General features: G+C 43.7%; 1 protein-coding gene across 1 annotated transcript; it reads right to left on the reverse strand.

Annotated features, from left to right (window-relative positions):
- On the reverse strand, positions 1–22,500 carry LOC139453025 (phosphatidylinositol-3-phosphatase SAC1-like). Its single transcript, XM_071234654.1, has 18 exons — positions 22,442–22,500; positions 19,094–19,191; positions 18,043–18,120; positions 16,477–16,604; positions 13,343–13,492; positions 10,478–10,571; positions 10,105–10,292; positions 9,192–9,278; positions 7,263–7,331; positions 6,471–6,550; positions 6,060–6,158; positions 5,644–5,782; positions 5,264–5,333; positions 5,014–5,086; positions 4,764–4,857; positions 4,101–4,202; positions 2,023–2,083; positions 1–1,599 (listed from the first exon to the last, which is right to left on the reverse strand). Exons 1-18 carry the CDS (start codon positions 22,465–22,467, stop codon positions 1,463–1,465), a joined length of 1,773 nt encoding a protein of 590 aa, XP_071090755.1. The 5' UTR covers positions 22,468–22,500; the 3' UTR covers positions 1–1,462.

Here is a 22,500-nt window from a genome sequence, read left to right on the forward strand (position 1 = left end):
GTACCCTGCAGTAACTAGCTAGCCTCCAATACAGATAGATATACAGGTAGATATACTCATACCAACAAGTCAGTAACTATAGAGAGGCTTTGTATTCTACTGTCATCTGTGTGGAGGTCGGAGTGACCTACAGTTCCTGCTGTCTGCTGTGTGCAGCGGTGGTCAGAGTGACCTACAGTTCCTGCTGTCTGCTGTGTGCAGCAGAGGTCAGAGTGACCTGCTGTTCCTGCTGTCTGTTGTGTGCAGCGGAGGTCAGAGTGACCTGCTGTTCCTGCTGTCTGCTGTGTGCAATGGAGGTCAGAGTGACCTACAGTACCTGCTGTCTGCTGTGTGCAGCGGAGGTCAGAGTGACCTGCTGTTCCTGCTGTCTGCTGTGTGCAGCGGAGGTCAGAGTGACCTGCTGTTCCTGCTGTCTGTTGTGTGCAGTGGAGGTCAGGGTGACCTACAGTTCCTGCTGTCTGCTGTGTGCAGCGGAGGTCAGAGCGACCTACAGTTCCTGTCTGCTGTGTGCAGCGGAGGTCAGAGTGACCTACAGTTCCTGCTGTCTGCTGTGTGCAGCAGAGGTCAGAGTGACCTGCTGTTCCTGCTGTCTGCTGTGTGCAGCGGAGGTCAGAGTGACCTGCTGTTCCTGCTGTCTGTTGTGTGTTAGCGGAGGTCAGAGTGACCTGCTGTTCCAGTGTGTTGGTACGGATCCTCCACTCTGAGGGAGAACATGGCTACTACAGACAACAAGTGTCAGAATTAATTTAATTGTGTTACAGGAATGTCACTGTTTAAATGTCAATACATCTGTCAATCTGACCCCAGATAGGACTACAAACAGGAAGAGCACAATAGACTCTGGTTCCGATGCCTGTCGATAAGTCCTTCACTTTGACACACATACAACACTTTCAAGGTGTAATGTAGGAGTGTAAAGGTACTATCTGTAGTACGTTCACTGAGACAAACTACGACATGTCAACCAGTGGTCCTACTACAGTCACAGAGGAACTACAGAATACGCTTTGTAAACCTGCATCAACTTGTTTAACAGTCGCTTCTCAAATCTCAATCCATGCCACAAAGTACAAAATTAAGGAAAATGTCAAAATGTTTTGTTCCATGACCCCTGTTCCATGACCCAGGAAATGAATTCATCCGGACACTTTTGTTCAGGCCTGCTGAAGACTCCGACTTTGTAAATGTCTTTGCCAGGGACAATAACAACAACAAATTAAATGTGTGACTGTTCAATGCCAAGAATGATAATGAAACTAATTTCTTTGAGAACAGATTACTAAAACCGCGCTGTTCTCATCTTGAATTACCAAAGTGTGTTTTACATAAAGCATGCCCGCACGTCATAGGGTGGGTTCAATCAACAGCATGATATCCATCCGGTGACCGCTAGAAGAGCATCGTCACAACACTGTAAAGCCTAAAGACTGCATCACACAATGAATATTCCCCGATCATATAGCTATTCTGTCTTGGTCTTGACTTGGGTGAGTTTGGGTTGGTCCACATATTCACTGCCGAATGCAAACATGACCGTCAAGGCAATCGCGGAGGCAGCTCCCCAGAAAAACACATACATCACTTGTTCACTGAAGTGTTCTGTAAACAGAGTAAACACATACATCACATGTTGTTTTAATGCCGCAGTTAGCAGTATTCCAGCAATATGATGGCAGTCTGCAAAAAATTTAAATCTGGAGCACACAATCCAGTGATTGATTGACATAATGATTATTGATCTACGGAATTGAGATACAATGACATGCATCAACCAGGTCAGGGAGTCTGACCACCCAATCTCGTTAATCGCCTCTGACAAGCATAGTTGCCTCTTACGGCAAGCATGGGTTGCACAAACTTGAGTCCCAGTGAACAGTTCGTGCACATTTCACTTTCCACCTGGCCCAGTTGAACCAAAGGACCAGGCATCGATGTTAATCTCGAGGTACATGCACCTCAAACGCTACTGAGTGATAGGTCTGGGGTGTATACTGATGACATCACCTTGGTGGCAATACTTACCATCTGGCAGCAGGATGCTGATCACAAACATTGCCATAGCAACCAGAAATATCACAGGTATCTACAACAGAAGGAGGAATAAGCCTGGGGTGTAGAACTCGTGAACATCACATCCATCAGCAGCTACAGTCAACAACAATGTCCTATACCTACATCACATCCATCAGCAGCTACAGTCAACAGCAATGTCCTGTACCTACTGCTCTTAACTCTGACTACATCAGCCCCCATCTTGCCTGACTGCCATTATTGCTGTCCACTACTAACTACATCAGCCCCCATCTTGCTTGACTGACAGTATTGCGGTCTACTACTAACTACATCAGACCCCATCTTGCCTGGCTGACAGTATTGCTGTCCACTACTAACTACATCAGCCCCCATCTTGCCTGACTGACAGTATTGCTGTCCACTACTAACTACATCAGCCCCCATCTTGCCTGACTGCCAGTATTACTGTCCACTACCAACTACATCAGCCCCCATCTTGCCTGACTGACAGTATTGCTGTCCACTACTAACTACATCAGCCCCCATCTTGCCTGACTGCCAGTATTACTGTCCACTACCAACTACATCAGCCCCCATCTTGCTTGACTGACAGTATTGCTGTCTACTACTAACTACATCAGCCCCCATCTTGCCTGACTACCAGTATTGCTGTCCACTACCAACTACATCAACCCCATCTTGCCTGACTGACAGTACTGCTGTCCACTACCAACTACATCAACCCCATCTTGCCTGACTGACAGTACTGCTGTCCACTACAAACTACATCAGTCCCCATCTTGCCTGACTGACAGTATTGCTGTCCACTACTAACTACATCAGCCCCCATCTTGCCTGACTGACAGTACTGCTGTCCACTACCAACTACATCAGTCCCCATCTTGCCTGACTGACAGTATTGCTGTCCACTACCAACTACATCAGCCCCCATCTTGCCTGACTGACGGTACTGCTGTCCACTACTATCTACATCAGCCCCCATCTTGCCTGACTGACAGTATTGCTGTCCACTACCAACTACATCAGCCCCCATCTTGCCTGACTGCCAGTATTGCTGTCCACTACCAACTACATCAACCCCATCTTGCCTGACTGACAGTACTGCTGTCCACTACCAACTACATCAGCCCCCATCTTGCCTGACTGACAGTATTGCTGTCCACTACTATCTACATCAGCCCCCATCTTGCCTGACTGACAGTACTGCTGTCCACTACCAACTACATCAGTCCCCATCTTGCCTGACTGACAGTATTGCTGTCCACTACCAACTACATCAGCCCCCATCTTGCCTGACTGACAGTACTGCTGTCCACTACTATCTACATCAGCCCCCATCTTGCCTGACTGACAGTATTGCTGTCCACTACTAACTACATCAGCCCCCATCTTGCCTGACTGACAGTATTGCTGTCCACTACCAACTACATCAGCCCCCATCTTGCCTGACTGACAGTACTGCTGTCCACTACTATCTACATCAGCCCCCATCTTGCCTGACTGACAGTATTGCTGTCCACTACTAACTACATCAGCCCCCATCTTGCCTGACTGACAGTATTGCTGTCCACTACTAACTACATCAGCCCCCATCTTGCCTGACTGACAGTATTGCGGTCTACTACTAACTACATCAGCCCCCATCTTGCCTGACTGACAGTATTGCTGTCCACTACTAACTACATCAGCCCCCATCTTGCCTGACTGACAGTATTGCGGTCTACTACTAACTACATCAGCCCCCATCTTGCCTGACTGACAGTATTGCTGTCCACTACTAACTACATCAGCCCCCATCTTGCCTGACTGACAGTATTGCTGTCCACTACTAACTACATCAGCCCCCATCTTGCCTGACTGACAGTATTGCTGTCCACTACTAACTACATCAGCCCCCATCTTGCCTGACTGACAGTATTGCTGTCCACTACTAACTACATCAGCCCCCATCTTGCTTGAAGCCAGTATTGCGGTCAGCTACATTCCTTATCAGGCACACAGCTTCCCATAATGGTGGCAACATGCCTGGTGTTTGAAGGTGGAACACAATGTTAGTCACAACTTACAGCATAAAACTTCCAGTCCCGCTCCACCGTGAGGGGGGAGGGTGTGGTCAGGCCCTCCGTCTCCTCCACTTGGTAGTTGCCCAGGAACAGATCAATGGCATCCTGCAACACCATCACCCCATCATCACATCGATCGTTACTAGAGCACAATCACACACAATACAATTCCTGTACACAAACACATCATCATCATCATCATCATCATCATCATCATCATCGCACCTATACTTGATTGGTCACGTGATTTCCATGTGGAAAATGTTTACGACAGATGAAGTTCATGATTTTTTGTCTTTTGCCACTGCTACCAGCAACCATATTTGATTTCTGATCAAGATGCCTGGAACAACCTTGGTGACTATCTCACCCACCTCACGTTTCAGGCCTTGGATGCATTTGAGAAGAAGATTCCAATTTCATGATCAAAGATTGTGGCTACCTGGTGGCCATATTGAAATTCAAATTTCAATAAAACTAAACTAAGTTGAACCTCACAGTCACAAACATACACACAAAACTCACAAGTTGTTTACGCTGACAGATGCACAGACGAGTACCACATGAGATCCAAATATTCGGAGTATTTTGGACGAAAAATTGTAGAAAATATGCATGAACGGTGTTTCTTGTGAAAGCCTGTATTAGTCCTACTTCAGATCTCACCTGTCGGAAACCGTCCTGGAAGTTGTTGCGGAAGTACCTGATGAGGGAGTTCCAGCCATCCATCATCAGCCCCATCTTGGTCCTCTTCCCCGTCCTAGCAGCAGAAACACAAGCATCAGGTGACAACACCATACACAGTATTCTATTAACAGTCATTGCTTTTTCGTCAGTTAACAGAAAGTTAACAAAGTGTTGAACATGTTGCCCGAGTCCAACAAGCCTTGTTCCTAACTCTAGTGCTTCTTCTTACCTTGTGAAGTCTGTCTTCAAGGCACCAGTTCCGGCATACTGCTTGGAGAGAGTGTCTGCATTGTCGGCCCACACTGCAACAAGGGAGACAACTACGTCAGGATGCTATCATCACCTTCTACTGCTGCTGGCTTCAGTCCCATTGGGTAACTGCTTTTGGACATCAGAAATATTTTGTAGCAATGTTGTGTTCCACCTCAATACAATCATCAGAGGCTTGTTATGCAACGTCCTAGAAACAGAACACCTACCGTTCTTGAAGACTGTGTCGAACTGACACTTCTCCGGGACCCGTGCTCCCTGTGCAAGGACTCCCAGTCTCTGAAACCAAACACGGACAGATTCTACACAGATTCTAGTGCTTTCCTTGGTAGAATGACAGGCACGTTCACTATTAATGTCTACCGGGGACCCACCGCAAGCACAGTGTTAAGCAGTTGCAAGCTGTGTCAACCTGTGTCAACCAGCTGCAAGCATAGCGTCAACCAGCTGCAAGCATAGCGTCAACCAGCTGCAAGCAGTGTCAACCAGCTGCAAGCAGCGTCAACCAGCTGCAAGCAGTGTCAACCAGCTGCAAGCAGCGTCAACCAGCTGCAAGCAGCGTCAATCAACTGCAGGAATTGCGACTTACCTGGAGCTGGTCAAGTAGGTTATCTTTAGCCAGAAGACTCTGGACAACGTTGGTGCGGTCCAAACAGTCCATGCAGTTGGTTCTGAATACACCCTGTTGTGATGACACCACACTACCGTCCTTCCCATGCATGAAGTACCTGCCAAAAGGAAACAGCAAACACCTCACATCTGAGGTTTCAAGAATATCTAAAGAGTGGTACTGAACTATGATAGGAATACTTGAAGTGATAGGTCATCATCTATCATCTTAAACTTCATCGTTCGAGAAAAAGTCTGCCTGACTGGCTGTACATCTTGCGTATTCTAAAAACTTTGAAGGTGTCATGAATGGTTAAACATTTAAACAAGTATTTCAGATCAACCTTTTCTCGCCACAATAAATCATTATATCAGGGCACCATGTCAGACACCTACCCAAACTGTCTCCTCTCCTCAGCCAGCTTGTCTGTAAGTATGGACAGGCGGTCCCATCGCATCTTGCTGCACTCCTTGTGGAAGTCAAAAGACTCGTATCTGTATTCAGAGTGAGTGAGTGAGTGAGTTTGGTTTAACAGCACTTTGAACAGTATTCCAGTTATTCTCATATCATGGCCTGTCAGCTTAATGTGGGAGGAATGCTGAAGTGATGCAGGCCTCAGACGTTTACCACTTTGGTGAAACCCATGAGCACGGGTAGGTTGCTGACAAACCTAGAAACATAATCGGTGTGAACTGGGTTTCGAACCCACAATCATACAGCTGTATGTACCAGATGACAGAGATGCTATTGGTGAACTTGATTGTCATATTGTATCTGCATGTGTGACATAGATGCTGTCGGTATACCTGATGTTAGAGTTCTGGGAGTTGACCACTGTCTGGGCGAAAGCTTGTTCCATCTGAAGCTCATAGCCTTTCTGGTTAACCTGAAAAAAGGTCAAAACATGAAGGCCAAAATCTACTTTGCTGGTGCTGGTGATCCAGCCCCGGACTACACCAAGTTCATGTGGACAGAGAGCCATGGGGCCACTGTTCTCAGATGAAGGTGGAGGAGGACACACTATACAACTCCCCACATAGTAACAGGTCCAAGAGACAACAAGAGGACAAAGTCATCAATATCACCCGCAATGGTAAATACTTGTCGTGAATACGGCAAATAGATATATATATACACACACACATTTTGTTGCCATGGAAAGTCGAAAAATATTTTGTTTTTAAATTCCAAACTACCAAAAGGCACCAGTTCACCGCTAGGTGTATCTATTTGCCAACTTTGGGGAAGAAATATTGTACGGTGTTCAAGATTTGCTCCAGAAATGAGCACTACCGCCATTTTCAGCCTAAGTCAGAGTTTGTTCCCATACAAAGTCAAAAAATATTTTTTTTGAAAAACCCAAACTATCAAAAGGCACCAGTTCACCACTAGACCTATCCATGTGCCAAATTTGGTGAAAAATTATTGTATGTTTTTCACAATCTGCTCAGGAAACAACATCTTGCACAGACAATGTCCATTTTAATACCCCTAGCAAAATGGTAAAGTTATTTTTTGTGTGTACAAAAACATCCATAAGTGTAGAGCATTGTGTTGGTTACATATGGGCATGTTGTCGATGTGCAGGAATCACTTACGAGATTAATGAGAACTTGTTTCCCATAGTTGTAAATCTGATCGTCAAAGTGCCGCTGGAAGCCATCCATCTAAAACACAACGGAACTGGGTCAATATTTGAAAGTCACCATTCGAAATTAACAACAGAGCTCCAGATAACATTTTGAGCAATTGAGGTTTTTCTCTGTTTTAATTGGGTAATTACATTTTTCATTGGGTAACAAATATTTTTTCTCTCATCTATTCATCACTCTATTGGGATTTTCCAAAAAAATTAGTGAACATTTAAAGATTAAAAAAAAATGAAATGTTTTAGATGTATATAACTATTTGGAATATATATATATAGGCTTGACTCGTAAAGTAAATTAGCTCGTAATTGTGTTTAGGAAATTAGCTCCTTTGTACCAGGCTGAAAAAGCTTCATTGGGTATTTACGCAAGCTGTTTTTATACATTTCAGTTTTTCATTTGATGAATGCGTCTCTGTATTGAAAGTAATTGGGTTTGGAATATTTTGGGGGGTATTTTACGCAAACATGCTGCTTATCTGTAGCTTTGAAACAAGTTCAAGAAACATGCCTATTTGACACAGTTTGTGTTGAAAACCCGCAAACTAACTTCCCAACTGTGGCTCAGCGTGTTCTATCCCTATGTAGCAACCATTGTGACCAACAAATCCTCACAGGGTCACGGCTTCACCTGACAAATGTAGCTTAAGACCTTGCAAATATCAAACAATAGTTATCATTATGTGTAATTCTCAGAGTACTAGCCCTGTTACATCACAGACATAAACTCCTGTTGTGGGTGGGATGGGCAATGAGATTTGTCCACTGGAGGAGAAACAGCCTCCCTGGCATCAACCTCTTGACGCCTACAATCCCATGGAGACACCCTGCCTTCGTAGGAGATGATGCAATATTCAAATAGACGATCTCAGTCCCAGACATGGCGAACTTGTCCAACTTTCGAGACTTTGAGACCACAGGAAGTGGACCTTGACTTGTTCAGGCACGTAGACATGTTATTTGGTGGGGCACGCGTAGACATGTTATTTGGTAGGGCATGTAGACATGTTATTTGGTGGGGCAGGTAGACATGTTATTTGGTGGGGCAGGTAGACATGTTATTTGGTAGGGCACGTAGACATGTTATTTTTGTTGCACTTTTAACATCAAGGATGTGTGGCACCAACGACTTGTTCAACACTACACCTGGAGCACCATGGCGGACAGCCATGGTGAGGGAGATACATGTCTACTTACCACCTTCTGATGGTAGTTGATGTTCTTAACACCCCTCCATCTGCCAGCCTCAGCAAGGAAGCCTGTCTGGATCTACTTTGTTTGTTTGTTTGTTTTTTTGTTTAACGCCGCACTCAGCAATATTCCAGCTATATGACGGCAGAATGTAAATAATAGTGTCTGAACCAGACAATTCAGTGATTGACTTCACGGACCTAGATCCACGCTATTGGGACATGATGACAAGCATCAACTAGGTCAGCAAGTCTGACCACCAGATCCCGTTAGTTGCTTCTTACGACAAGCATAGTCGCCTCTTACGACAAACATGGTCACCTCTTATGACAAGCACGGGTTGCTACAATCCTATTCTACCCTGGACCTTCACGGGTTTGTCTGTATCTATATCTTGACAAGACCTTGACTTTATAGCAAGAACACGTAACTTTTAGCAATATTCCAGCAATATCACAGCGGGGAACACCAGAAATGGGCTTCATACATTGTACCCATGTCAGGTATCGAACCCGAGTCTTCAGCGTGACGAGCGAACACTTTAACCACTAGGCTACCCGACCGCCCTGGCAGTGAAGAGACATCTGTTGAAAATCTAAAAGATTTTATAGTGTAATGAAAGAAAAAAACAGGAAGTTGTGGCTATGATGTAACAGAGGTACAGTATTCACAGGAAGGACGGCCTTACATGATTAGTGGCACTGTTGATGACTGGCAGGGGCATCCGCTTCAGGTTGGGTTTCTGGCTCCAGAACAGCGGGATGGAGCCACGCGTCTAAACACAGGAAAAACACAAAGTCATAACAAAAGCCTATTAACACATAGCTTATTGAACACCATGTCTACTACAGTAACATCACTCTGAGCATCTAGTAGGGTAAACACACTGTGGCCCATTATTCTGGGACAGATGTACTTCCAAGATGCTACCTGCTACACCAAATAAACAAATAAACAAATAACGGAACGATGCCACACATTGGAAATAAATGTTTACTGCTAAAAGGACACAATTAAGAATACTAACTCCACAGAAATAGCTCCACAATCATGCACACTCACAAGGAATAATTCCACAAATAATCACTGGAACTCTATTTTTTACTCCATTATCAAGATGGCCTCGGTCTGTTCAACTGTTAATGGAACACCTCTGCCTTCAGCACATGATCATGCCATGCATAAAAAACAGAGTAACCGTTACACTAGCCTAACGATCATGAACACATACCTGTACAAACATGAACACACACCTGTACAAACATGAACACACCTGTACAAACATGAACACACACCTGTACAAACATTAACACTCACCTTTACAAACGTGAACACACCTGTACAAACATGAGCACCTACCTGTACAAACATGAACACACACCTGTACAAACATGAACACCTACCTGTACAAACATGAACACACACCTGTACAAACATGAACACACACCTGTACAAACATGAACGCATACCTGTACAAACATGAACACACACCTGTACAAACATGAACACCTACCTGTACAAACATGAACACACACCTGTACAAACATGAACACACACCTGTACAAACATGAACACACACCTGTACAAACATGAACACACACCTGTACAAAAGAACATCTGATGCCATCACATTGCACAATTTGTTCAGTTTCTACGAAGTTGGCGACCTGGCCCTCAGTGTCTACTCCTCGGACGTAGAATCGGGTCCCAGCTCGATATATACACCTTCGGGAGATGACAATGTAGTCGAAGCTCTTGTTGTTGATGCTGGTGGAGTTGATGCTGAGGACTGGCACGTTGAGGAAAAATGTGAAATGCATTGTTGCGGGCTAGTTGTAGTGTACTGTGTATTCAGGGCTAGTTGTAGTGTACTGTGTATTCAGGGCTAGTTGTAGTGTACTGTGTATTCAGGGCTAGTTGTAGTGTACTGTGTATTCAGGGCTAGTTGTAGCATACTGTGTATTGAAAGGATACAGCCATGCACCATGGGAAGGCAGTATTGCCCCAGTTCTGGTTGCTGGGCCAACTCTCTCAGGATGTGGCCATTCCACACAAACCTTTGGTCGGCCTGCCAATCAAAATACAACACAAATCTAAACCAGCTGACACTGACTTGTTATATTACTGGTATGACAGGGGACAATATACAAACAATTGGAATTTTAGAATCCTAAAATGTCCTTTTCCTCAAAGTAGAAGAATAACCTTTTGTTTATACAAAAAGATGACAGTGCTGATGCTATTGTAACTCCTGGATATTAACACAGATTGTGGAGGAAAAGTTGGTTAGTACTTTTGCTACACACATAGGCATGGTGTCGACAAATCAAGAATCAAAATCAAGACACATCTGGTGTTTAAACCCAACAAACATCAGATCCTGGCAGGACAAGGGGACACAACTCTGCACATGAAACATTTGTACCCCCTTAAAGGATTAATAGTTGAGCAGGACAGAAGTATTAGACCTAAGGCTGTGGGAGTCAAGGAGTGAAGGTGTACAGGACAGCAGTATTAGACTTTAGGCTGTGGGAGTCAAGGAGTGAAGGTGTACAGGACAGCAGTATTAGACCTAAGGCTGTGGGAGTCAAGGAGTGAAGGAGTACAGGACAGCAGTATTAGACTTTAGGCTGTGGGAGTCAAGGAGTGAAGGTGTACAGGACAGCAGTATTAGACCTAAGGCTGTGGGAGTCAAGGAGTGAAGGTGTACAGGACAGCAGTATTAGACCTAAGGCTGTGGGAGTCAAGGAGTGAAGGTGTACAGGACCCCAGTATTAGACCTAAGGCTGTGGGAGTCAAGGAGTGAAGGTGTACAGGACAGCAGTATTAGACCTAAGGCTGTGGGAGTCAAGGAGTGAAGGTGCACAGGACAGCAGTATTAGACCTAAGGCTGTGGGAGTCAAGGAGTGAAGGTGTACAGGACAGCAGTATTAGACTTTAGGCTGTGGGAGACAAGGAGTGCAGGTGTACAGGACAGCAGTATTAGACCTAAGGCTGTGGGAATCAAGGAGTGAAGGAGTACAGGACAGAATGTATTAGACTTTAGGCTACGGGAGTCAAGGAGTGAAGGTTTACAGGACGGCAGTATTAGACCTAAGGTTGTGGGAGTCAAGGAGTGAAGGTGTACAGGACAGCAGTATTAGACTTTAGGCTGTGGGAGTCAAGGAGTGAAGGTTTACAGGACGGCAGTATTAGACCTAAGGTTGTGGGAGTCAAGGAGTGAAGGTGTACAGGAGAGCAGTATTAGACCTAAGGCTGTGGGAGTCAAGGTGTACAGGACAGCAGTATTAGACCTAAGGTTGTGGGAGTCAAGGAGTGAAGGTGTACAGGAGAGCAGTATTAGACCTAAGGCTGTGGGAGTCAAGGTGTACAGGACGGCAGTATTAGACCTAAGGTTGTGGGAGTCAAGGAGTGAAGGTGTACAGGAGAGCAGTATTAGACCTAAGGCTGTGGGAGTCAAGGAGTGAAGGTGTACAGGATAGCAGTATTAGACTTTATGCTGTGGAGTCAAGGAGTGAAGGAGTACAGGACAGCAGTATTAGTCCTAAGGCTGTGGGAGTCAAGGAGTGAAGGAGTACAGGACAGCAGTATTAGACCTAAGGCTATGGGAGTCAAGGAGTGAAGGTGTACAGGACAGCAGTATTAGACCTAAGGCTGTGGGAGTCAAGGAGTGAAGGAGTACAGGACCCCAGTATTAGACCTAAGGCTGTGGGAGTCAAGGAGTTAAGGTGTACAGGACAGCAGTATTAGACTTTAGACTGTGGGTGTCAAGGAGTGAAGGTGTACAGGACAGCAGTATTAGACCTAAGGCTGTGGGAGTCAAGGAGTGAAGGTGTACAGGACAGCAGTATTAGACCTAAGGCTATGGGAGTCAAGGAGTGAAGGAGTACAGGACAGAAGTATTAGACTTTAGGCTACGGGAGTCAAGGAGTGAAGGTGTACAGGAGAGCAGTATTAGACCTAAGGCTGTGGGAGTCAAGGAGTGAAGGTGTACAGGAGAGCAGTATTAGACCTAAGGCTGTGGGTGTCAAGGAGTGAAGGTGTACAGGACAGCAGTATTAGACCTAAGGCTGTGGGTGTCAAGGAGTGAAGGTGCACAGGACAGCAGTATTAGACCTAAGGCTATGGGAGTCAAGGAGTGAAGGTGTACAGGAGAGCAGTATTAGACCTAAGGCTGTGGGTGTCAAGGAGTGAAGGTGTACAGGAGAGCAGTATTAGACCTAAGGCTGTGGGAGTCAAGGAGTGAAGGTGTACAGGACAGCAGTATTAGACCTAAGGCTATGGGAGTCAAGGAGTGAAGGTGTACAGGACAGTAGTATTAGACCTAAGGCTGTGGGTGTCAAGGAGTGAAGGTGTACAGGACAGCAGTATTAGACCTAAGGCTATGGGAGTCAAGGAGTGAAGGAGTACAGGACAGCAGTATTAGACTTTAGGCTGTGGGAGTCAAGGTGTACAGGACAGCAGTATTAGACCTAAGGCTGTGGGAGTCAAGGAGTGAAGGTGTACAGGACAGCAGTATTAGACCTAAGGCTGTGGGAGTCAAGGAGTGAAGGTGTACAGGACAGCAGTATTAGACCTAAGGCTATGGGAGTCAAGGAGTTAAGGAGTACAGGGCCCCAGTATTAGACCTAAGGCTGTGGGAGTCAAGGAGTGAAGGTGTACAGGACAGCAGTATTAGACCTAAGGCTGTGGGAGTCAAGGAGTTAAGGAGTACAGGGCCCCAGTATTAGACCTAAGGCTGTGGGAGTCAAGGAGTGAAGGTGTACAGGACAGCAGTATTAGACCTAAGGCTACGGGAGTCAAGGAGTGAAGGTGTACAGACATCAAGTGCGGGATTACCCTCTCATGCAGGGCGAGTGATGAGAAGTCGGAGCTGGTGTTCTGGAGGCGCTGGAGTGAGTGTGTCAGGTCGAACGTGTTGGAGAAGTAGAATGCATCGGTCTTCAGGATCAGTTCCACCATGGACAAGTAGCTCCGGTTGTGGGAGGCCTGCACACAGAACATAGCATGACGGCAACAGGGAAATAACATGACAGTCACCAGTTCTTCAAGTCTGTTCTGGACATATAGAAGTTGGTGCTTCACTGAGACACTGAAAAATTCCAACAAAAACTTAAAGCAGAAGCCAAACCTACTAAAGAACCAAATAATGATAACCTCGAAATAAACCAACCTTACTCAATGGAAGAACTCCAGTACGTACTCCAAAATAGGAAAAAGGGAACTGCCCCAGGACTAGACCCAGCATCCTACCAAATAATTAAAAAACTGCCCCCCAACCTACTCCAGGCACTACTTCAACTATATAACCTAATCTATCAAAACGGACAGGTACCAACTGCCTGGAAACAGGCACTAGTCATCCCTATCCCTAAACCCGATAAACCAACTAACCAGGCAAATTCTTATAGACCAATATCCCTAACCTCAAACCTATGTAAAGTAATGGAATCTATGGCCAAGAATAGACTACAACACTACTTAACTCAAAATAACATCATAAACACAGATCAAAGCGGTTTCACTCCTGGCCGCTCAACCTTAGATAATCTCGCCCGACTAGAACAGGACATCAAGACAGGACAACTCAACAAACAATACACAACAGACATCTTTCTGGATTTCTCCAAAGCATTCGACATGGTTTGGCACAACGGACTAAAAGGACAAATAATAAACTACATTCAGGACTTTCTAAACGAACGTAAAATAACAGTGGGGATAGACCATACTCTATCGGACCAGTGTCCTCTAGAAAATGGCACTCCCCAGGGCAGTATCCTCAGCCCCACACTATTTAATATAATGATAAACGCGGATAATGGAGCCCTCTGAATCCGCACTAAAAGCATTAAAATGGCCCAAAATTTACTCTAAAAATCTCTTAATAAAATACAACAATGGGCTGACAAATGGGGCTTCTCCCTTAACTCAGAAAAAACAACAGGAATAGTATTCAAACATAAAAACATGAAACCCGCCCCCCCAATCCTCCAGCTAAACAACCAAACAACCAAACAATCAAATTTCAAAAGCAAAGCAAATTCTTAGGACTTATTTTCGATGAACATCTCACCTGGGATGCTCACATCCAAAACCTAACAACTAAATGCAGTAAAGACCTAAACACCCTAAGATGCCAAACTGGCTCAAACTGGGGAGCATCCAAAGATACCCTCCTCTCACTCTACATATCACTAATTAGATCAAAACTAGACCAAGGCTGCGCCATATACAACACCCTAAACAACTCTCTATCTCAAAAACTTGACTCAATACAATATCAGGCTCTCAAACTAATTACACGCACCCAACATGGCACCTCCTACACTTCACTTCAGGCCTTAACAGGAGAAATGCCACTAAGTCTACGCAGGGACCAGCTAAGCTTAAATTTCTGGGCCCCATCTCAATCAAACCCTCTCATCCCAAACTTAATAAACCCAAAACACCGTAAACACCCCTTACTTACCCCAATATCCCAAAGAATAACAAACTACCTAAATGAACACCAAATTAAAAATCTTAAACAAAACTGCAAACAATCAAATATCTTCACCCCTAAACTTAAAATACCCCAAATAGACACAACACTAGCTAGCCAAATAAATAAACAAACTGACCCAAACATAGCTAAAACCACCACACTAGCATACATACACGAAAATTGGCCAAATTGGTGTCACATTTACACGGATGGATCTTCAGATCCGACCTCCAAACACACAGGTTTCGGAGTCCATACCACACAACCAACTAAAACCACACAATCCTTCCAACTCCCAAACAACCAATCAATATTCACGGCAGAACTAATGGGCATGGCCTCAGCCCTCGATAGTCAAGAATCCAAAAACCATGATAAAATCCTAATACTTACCGACTCCCTAAGTGGACTGCAAGCACTCCTAAACAAAAATACCCAAAACCGACCTAAATTAATAAATCTAATACTTAAAAGCTCCAACGACCTAACTAACGCAGGCAAACAAATAACCTTCTTGTGGATACCCGCCCACGTAGGAATATACGGTAATGAAAACGCCGATAAGGCAGCTAAACTATCCCTCAAAATCCCAGAAATAAGCTTAAACTTACCCATCTCAAAATCAGAAATTAAAAGCGTAAATAAGCAAAATATAACCAAAAAATGGCATAACCTATATCTAAACTCAAATAGCCAAATCAAAAAAGTACTCAGCAAACCACTAACCAAACCAAACATTCTCAATCCATCAAAAAAAATCGACAGAATAATCACTTAACTCCAAACAGGACACACCAACCTCAATAACCACCTAAAAAAAATAAAAAAACATACTACAGGTAACTGCCCACACTGCAAACAACCAGAAACCCCAGAACACGCACTCATCTACTGATACACACTACCTAACACATCAAACCGCATTACAACCCACCCTCAATCTAAACTCTACAAGCAATACTAAACCCACAAAATAAACTAGAAAACTTCAAGGCCTTAGGCCTTAGGCGAACTAATAAAACGCATCTAAAAACACTATAATCCACTAAACCAAAATTACATAAACACACAAACATCCACCATACCCAGCTCCCTTAGTTCTCCTCCCCAACCCCATCAGCATCTATTCCAAAACTCAAAATTCCCAAATTCTATATAAGCAACCCCTAAAGCCCCCTCTTGGGTTGCACAGACCACTTTTGCCCCTTTCGGAAACACATTAAATGGCCTAGCCGGGCCCATGTGCGAAATACGCATCAGTCGGAAAGCGCACGTTAAATCTCCAAAGTAAGTAAGTAAGCACTATCCATCACTTGCTTGATAAAGGTGTTAGGATCTACACCGAAACATCGCCCTTATTGTAATTAAGAAGTTGTTCATCCATAGAACTTGTCTTTCTTCATCACACCAACTTCTAAATGCCACTGAAAGAAATCCTATAGCACTGTTTCCGTGTTCCATCTGAGCCTGCCAGCTCCTGACTGACCTGTTGCTCTGTGAGGTGCAGCATGGTTCTCTTGTAGGAGTGAGTCTCTGTGTCGATCAGCCGCCATATCGTGTGTCCATTGATCTCACCCACCTTCTCCCGCTTTGTCATCACAATCAGATACGGACCTGAAACACCGGCCACGTACAATCCAAGTACAACACAATCTGCAATAGTCCCACACTACTAAAAACTTCCTCTCACTCCCACACAACAAAACACTTTCTCTCTCAGTCTAACACAACAAAACACTTTCTCTCTCAGTCTAACACAACAAAACACTTTCTCTCAGTCCAACACAAGTTTGTTTGTTGTCTAAAGCACATTCAGCAATATCCCAGCTGTAAGATGGCAGTCTGTAAATAATTGACCCTGGACCAGACAATCCAGTGATTGACATCATGAGCATGAATCCATGCAATGAGGATACAATGACATGCATCAACCAAGTCAGCAAACCTGACAACCCAATCCTGTTAGCCACCTCTGACGACAAGCATAGTCCCCACATACGACATGTGTGGGTTGCTGAAGACCTATTGTACCCCGGATCTTCATGGGCTTCACTGCTTGAACACAAACCCATCACTGTGCTCAAGGGGATAAGACAATGTAGTACATACAGCGGTACCACACAGCCCAGGGAGGTTACCATGGTTACTGTACAACACAACACAAACCCATCACTGTGCTCAAGGGGATAAGACAATGTAGTACATACAGCAGTACCACACAGACCAGGGAGGTTACCATGGTTACTGTACAACACAACACAAACCCATCACTGTGCTCAAGGGGATAAGACAATGTAGTACATACAGCGGTACCACACAGCCCAGGGAGGTTACCATGGTTACTGTACAACACAACACAAACCCATCACTGTACTCAAGGGGATAAGACAATGTAGTACATACAGCGGTACCACACAGCCCAGGGAGGTTACCATGGTTACTGTACAACACAACACAAACCCATCACTGTGCTCAAGGGGATAAGACAATGTAGTACATACAGCAGTACCACACAGACCAGGGAGGTTACCATGGTTACTGTACAACACAACACAAACCCATCACTGTGCTCAAGGGGATAAGACAATGTAGTACATACAGCGGTACCACACAGCCCAGGGAGGTTACCATGGTTACTGTACAACACAACACAAACCCATCACTGTGCTCAAGGGGATAAGACAATGTAGTACATACAGCAGTACCACACAGCCCAGGGAGGTTACCATGGTTACTGTACAACACAACACAAACCCATCACTGTACTCAAGGGGATAAGACAATGTAGTACATACAGCAGTACCACACAGACCAGGGAGGTTACCATGGTTACTGTACAACACAACACAAACCCATCACTGTGCTCAAGGGGATAAGACAATGTAGTACATACAGCAGTACCACACAGCCCAGGGAGGTTACCATGGTTACTGTACAACACAACACAAACCCATCACTGTGCTCAAGGGGATAAGACAATGTAGTACATACAGCTGTACCACACAGCCCAGGGAGGTTACCATGGTTACTGTACAACACAACACAAACCTACCCGCCACAAGTCGGATGATTCCCACAACTCCATAGATGAGTTTGGTGATGGCAGCGGCCGGAATCTGGCCCTGGTTCACTGGAAGACAGAACATACTCTGTGAAACTCCCATACAGACCTACGTCCAGCGTAACGACCTCTTGCAGACACGCCATGCAGGACAATCAGCAGGTGTTAAACATTGCTAACTTGCAGCAGTAGAGACGAATACTTTAAGAACATTAGCCCTTATAATGATAACATATTGCAAATTCTTGAAAATGGCAAATTTCCATGAGTCCTTATGATGTACCTTAACCATTGGGAAGTTTGGCAAGGACTACAGGACTAGTGCCAACTTCTAATGTTGACCTGCTACAATGAACATATTGGTGCGGACTAAATGTGTGCTGGTTGTGGTGCATATCACAGGCAATCGACTTAAGGAGATAAAACTAGACTGGTCAGCTCTGAATCAGTATTCTGTGTCTGAATGGGGTGCCCATGTAAAACAGAGGTATGGTATCTCAGTTTGTTAGGACTACAGAAAGGGCATTATTCCACTCACGCACGCAAGCACGCACTGCGGCCTCATCCAACTATCAGGGTGCTGACAAGTCTACCTCCACGTGTGTGTCTAGACAGGTCTAACTGTATGTGTGTTTCTAGACAGGTCTAACTGTATGTGTGTGTCTAGACAGACAAGTCTAACTGTATGTGTCTGGCTGGACAGGTCTAACTGTATGTGTGTGTCTAGACAAGTCTAACTGTATGTGTGTGGCTGCACAAGTCTAACTGTATGTGTGTGTCTAGACAAGTCTAACTGTATGTGTCTGGATGGACAGGTCTAACTGTATGTGTGTGTCTAGACAAGTCTAACTGTATGTGTCTGGATGGACAGGTCTAACTGTATGTGTGTGTCTAGACAAGTCTAACTGTATGTGTCTGGATGGACAGGTCTAACTGTATGTGTGTGGCTGCACAAGTCTAACTGTATGTGTGTGTCTAGACAAGTCTAACTCCACATGTGTGGCTGGGCAAGTCTAGCTCCACATGTGTGGCTGGGCATCACCTTGTAGTGTTATTTCCTGGGACACCCTGTCGATGACCAGAAGCTCATTAGCTCCTGCATCAGTTGGCTCTATGATGAACTTGTCAGATGTGATATGTCTAAAACACAAAAAGAGAGAGAGCTTAATTTACAAATTTACTGGAAATACGAGCAGGAACAGAATAGCTGGGTTGTGTTACTTGCATCATTGGAAGGTTATTCTCTGGCCTAATGAAAATGGTAACACTGACATGATAAGTGGTTGGGAAACATGGCCACGATTCAAGTAGAATGTCAACCACCTGAATCAGGCCAACATCAGCAGCCAATGAGAATAAACACTTCTTATTTAGGTCAGAGTGAGTGAGTGAGTTGAGTTTAACGCCACTTTTAACAGTATTCCAGTTATATCATGGCGTGTCAGTCTCAGACTTATCCACTTCTGTGAAACCCACGAACACAGGTATGGTGCTGACAAACCTAGAAACATAATCGGGGCGAACCGGGAATTGAACCCACAATCAATGAATGACACGTAATAGTGAGCTGAGAGTTACAATGGCCCAGTTGGAAGCATAGCAGAGTTATACCTCTTTTCTTTTTTCACCATTTATACCTCTCATCTTTTGACGTCAGATAAAAATTGCTTTTCTTTATTTGTGGCAATTTTTCTTATTAAAGGTACAACATTATATTTGTGTTGTTGAGGTATTAGGTAGTATTTTGTTTGCTCACAGTTTTCATCAAACTTAAATTTAACAAAATGTTGAACAATACCATTTTCGGTTTATCATAAAAAGTGGCAACTTTGTTGTTCGGATAACGCTTAGCAGTTTAATATTGGCAATTAATACTACATGCTCAGACAGAAGATTTAATATATATAGTAGTGAGGAGTAACCGAGTGCCTCGTGACTGCAAATCTTGCACAACATTTAATTTTCAGAACTAATACAAAATGTCCAGAAAGTAATTCAGCATAGAGTAGGACAAACATAAACATGCAGCAGAATTCACAGATATTAATTTATACTGTGCACCTTTGTTAACAAAACACACACTTTGACCACTGTGTCATTTATCAAGGGTAATACTCTGAAAATCACTTTAAAAGATGTACAGCTGACACTGTTGTCTCCTATAAATTTGCTGCCAAAACATGTCTATGTTATCATAACTGATGTTTCTTTGCCAATCACTGTCAATAGTGTCATCACTTACTTAATCTGATGGTTTCAGATGACCCTCCAGACAATGTCATGCACTATATTGCATATGGCAAAAACTAATTTGAAGACATTATTGTTTACTTACATTGAGTGTATTGTCACTTTTGAGGTGAGGTGAAATTGGATTAAACGTCGCGTCCAAGATTATTTCACTTACATAGCGACGTGCATGCACATGTGTGTGTGTGGCTGCTTGTACTAGTCTGGACTGATGGCGATTTATAGTGCTAGCCCACTGAGATACTATGCCGCAGTTTAACATGAATAACCCACTCAGACACAGTATACTGACTCCGAGCCAACCAGTCCTTGTTTTAGCCCCTTAATGCCGAGCGCCAGACAGGGTAACAACAAGTACCATCTTTAAACTTCTTTTGGTCTGACGCGGCCAGGGATCGAACCCCGGACCTTCCGCTCTCCGGGTTGACGCTCTACCAAAAGACCATGGAGGCGGTTTTGTCACTTGTGGGTTGATATCGATGTATGGGTGAATTGTGTCATTAAAGGGGCACTGATCTAAAGTAATTTCCCGGGACTGGTTGTTGTCTTTGTTATTGTTTTTTTCCCCTTGAGTACCCGGATGATACGCACCGCAACTGAATGTGACAAGAGACTGGGCTACCGCCTCCAAGGACAGCTAAATAAACTTGAAGGGAATATTTGTTTTATGCACTTTTGAACACTAATTGGTAAACCATGATCTATAAAGAAATCTACAAAGGGCACATGTTAATTCATTTCTTCAGCCTAAACCAACACACAAAAAGACGGATGTCGTCATTTGGAAATACCCCAGATGGTTATAGTTTAATAATAAAAAAAGTATCCATGCAGTGAAAGCATTTTCGGATTTCGGATTGCGTCGATAATACGAACGCTATCTCTTGTTGTTACAACGTTTGGTATAACCCTTCACTTGTGTATTTGTCGTCATTCACTTGATGCTCAGTTAATGAATTTATTACAGGTATAATTTGTGATAGCACCACTCAGATTACCTGACAAAAGTTCCCATTTGGCATTTGTTGTGTCTGGGGTAATTATTGTTATTTACTTTTTTGTAAATCAACGCATCGTTCCTAGTCATCACAGGATTAACAGAAAATATGTTGATTAGTCACTGTTATCTTGCACAGTGGACATGTCAAAAGTGAGTGTTTACATATGTAGGTTTACTAAAGCAAAGGGAATACACTCATATCATAGCCGATGTAAAAACAACATACTTTGTTCAAAGGGTTAACAGATAATACGTTGATTGATTGCTCATTTTTATCTAACTCAGTTTATATTTTTATGAAATATTTACTTTGTTATGCAAGTCAAAATAGTGTAAACGATCAAAACTTCGTCACCATTACCAGTGCTACCCACAAAGATACCTACATTTCCTTATTATTTCCAAAAATATATTTCATTTTACCCTTATACTATCAATAAAAGTGACAAATGCGCTTAGGATTTGCTCAGCACAGGTCACAAACTAGTCTAGATTTCTGCTATATCATCCTTGTGCTCACAGGAAAAAACAATAACAAAAGCAACAACCAGTCCCGGGGAATTGCTTTAGATCAGTGCCCCTTTAAATTCATTTTATATATCAAGGACCTATAGGCCTATAGTGTTTGTATGATTCTTGTCTGAAAATAGTATTTGTTATAGACAGTACAATCTCTATGAATGCGTCTACACGGTCGCTTTTATGACTACAGACCTAAATAATAAATACATAATAGTTATTTAGGTCCGTGGTATGCCTTACAAATTCCTGATAAGTGAAATCAGTCTGCCACCTGTTCAAGCACCGCTTAGGGTTAATTTATGGACATTTTAATAAAAAGAGTTTTTATGGACAGTTCATGACATGAATCAAATAGATTACTGTGGTACACTCTAATAATTACTCAACAAACACTGAAGTTACATCTGTAACCTTTGACACTTGGAATCACCTGACACCGATCGAGCATAAATACCTACAGAAGCTCTCCGGTCAGAAGTAAACAAATCAATGTTCGACAGGCTGAGGAGCGGATATCTTAAGAAACATATGTACATCTAAAAATATCTCCTTACACTGAATGAAATGCAATAACTATCACACATATTAAATCACTTTGCTCAAAACACACCCACTTACAATCGAAGGGAATCGTGCACCGCCATTTTCACGGTGACGTGGAATGCTCCTCCATCAAG

The sequence above is a fragment of the Haliotis cracherodii genome, unplaced genomic scaffold (assembly GCF_022045235.1).
Source record: "Haliotis cracherodii isolate W230 unplaced genomic scaffold, xgHalCrac1.p SCAF_10, whole genome shotgun sequence".
Lineage (NCBI taxonomy): Eukaryota > Metazoa > Mollusca > Gastropoda > Lepetellida > Haliotidae > Haliotis > Haliotis cracherodii.

Bases quoted from the DNA above. Each gene is read 5' to 3' on its own strand.
- LOC139453025 (XM_071234654.1), bottom strand. From the start codon at position 22,467: ATGGCGGTGCACGATTCCCTTCGATT. The intron at 9,279-10,104 runs GTGTGTGTTCAT...TCCTGTGTTTAG, and splicing joins TCAGATGTTCTTTTGTACAG to ACGCGTGGCTCCATCCCGCT. The intron at 6,159-6,470 runs GTATACCGACAG...CTCTGAATACAG, and splicing joins TCCCAGAACTCTAACATCAG to ATACGAGTCTTTTGACTTCC.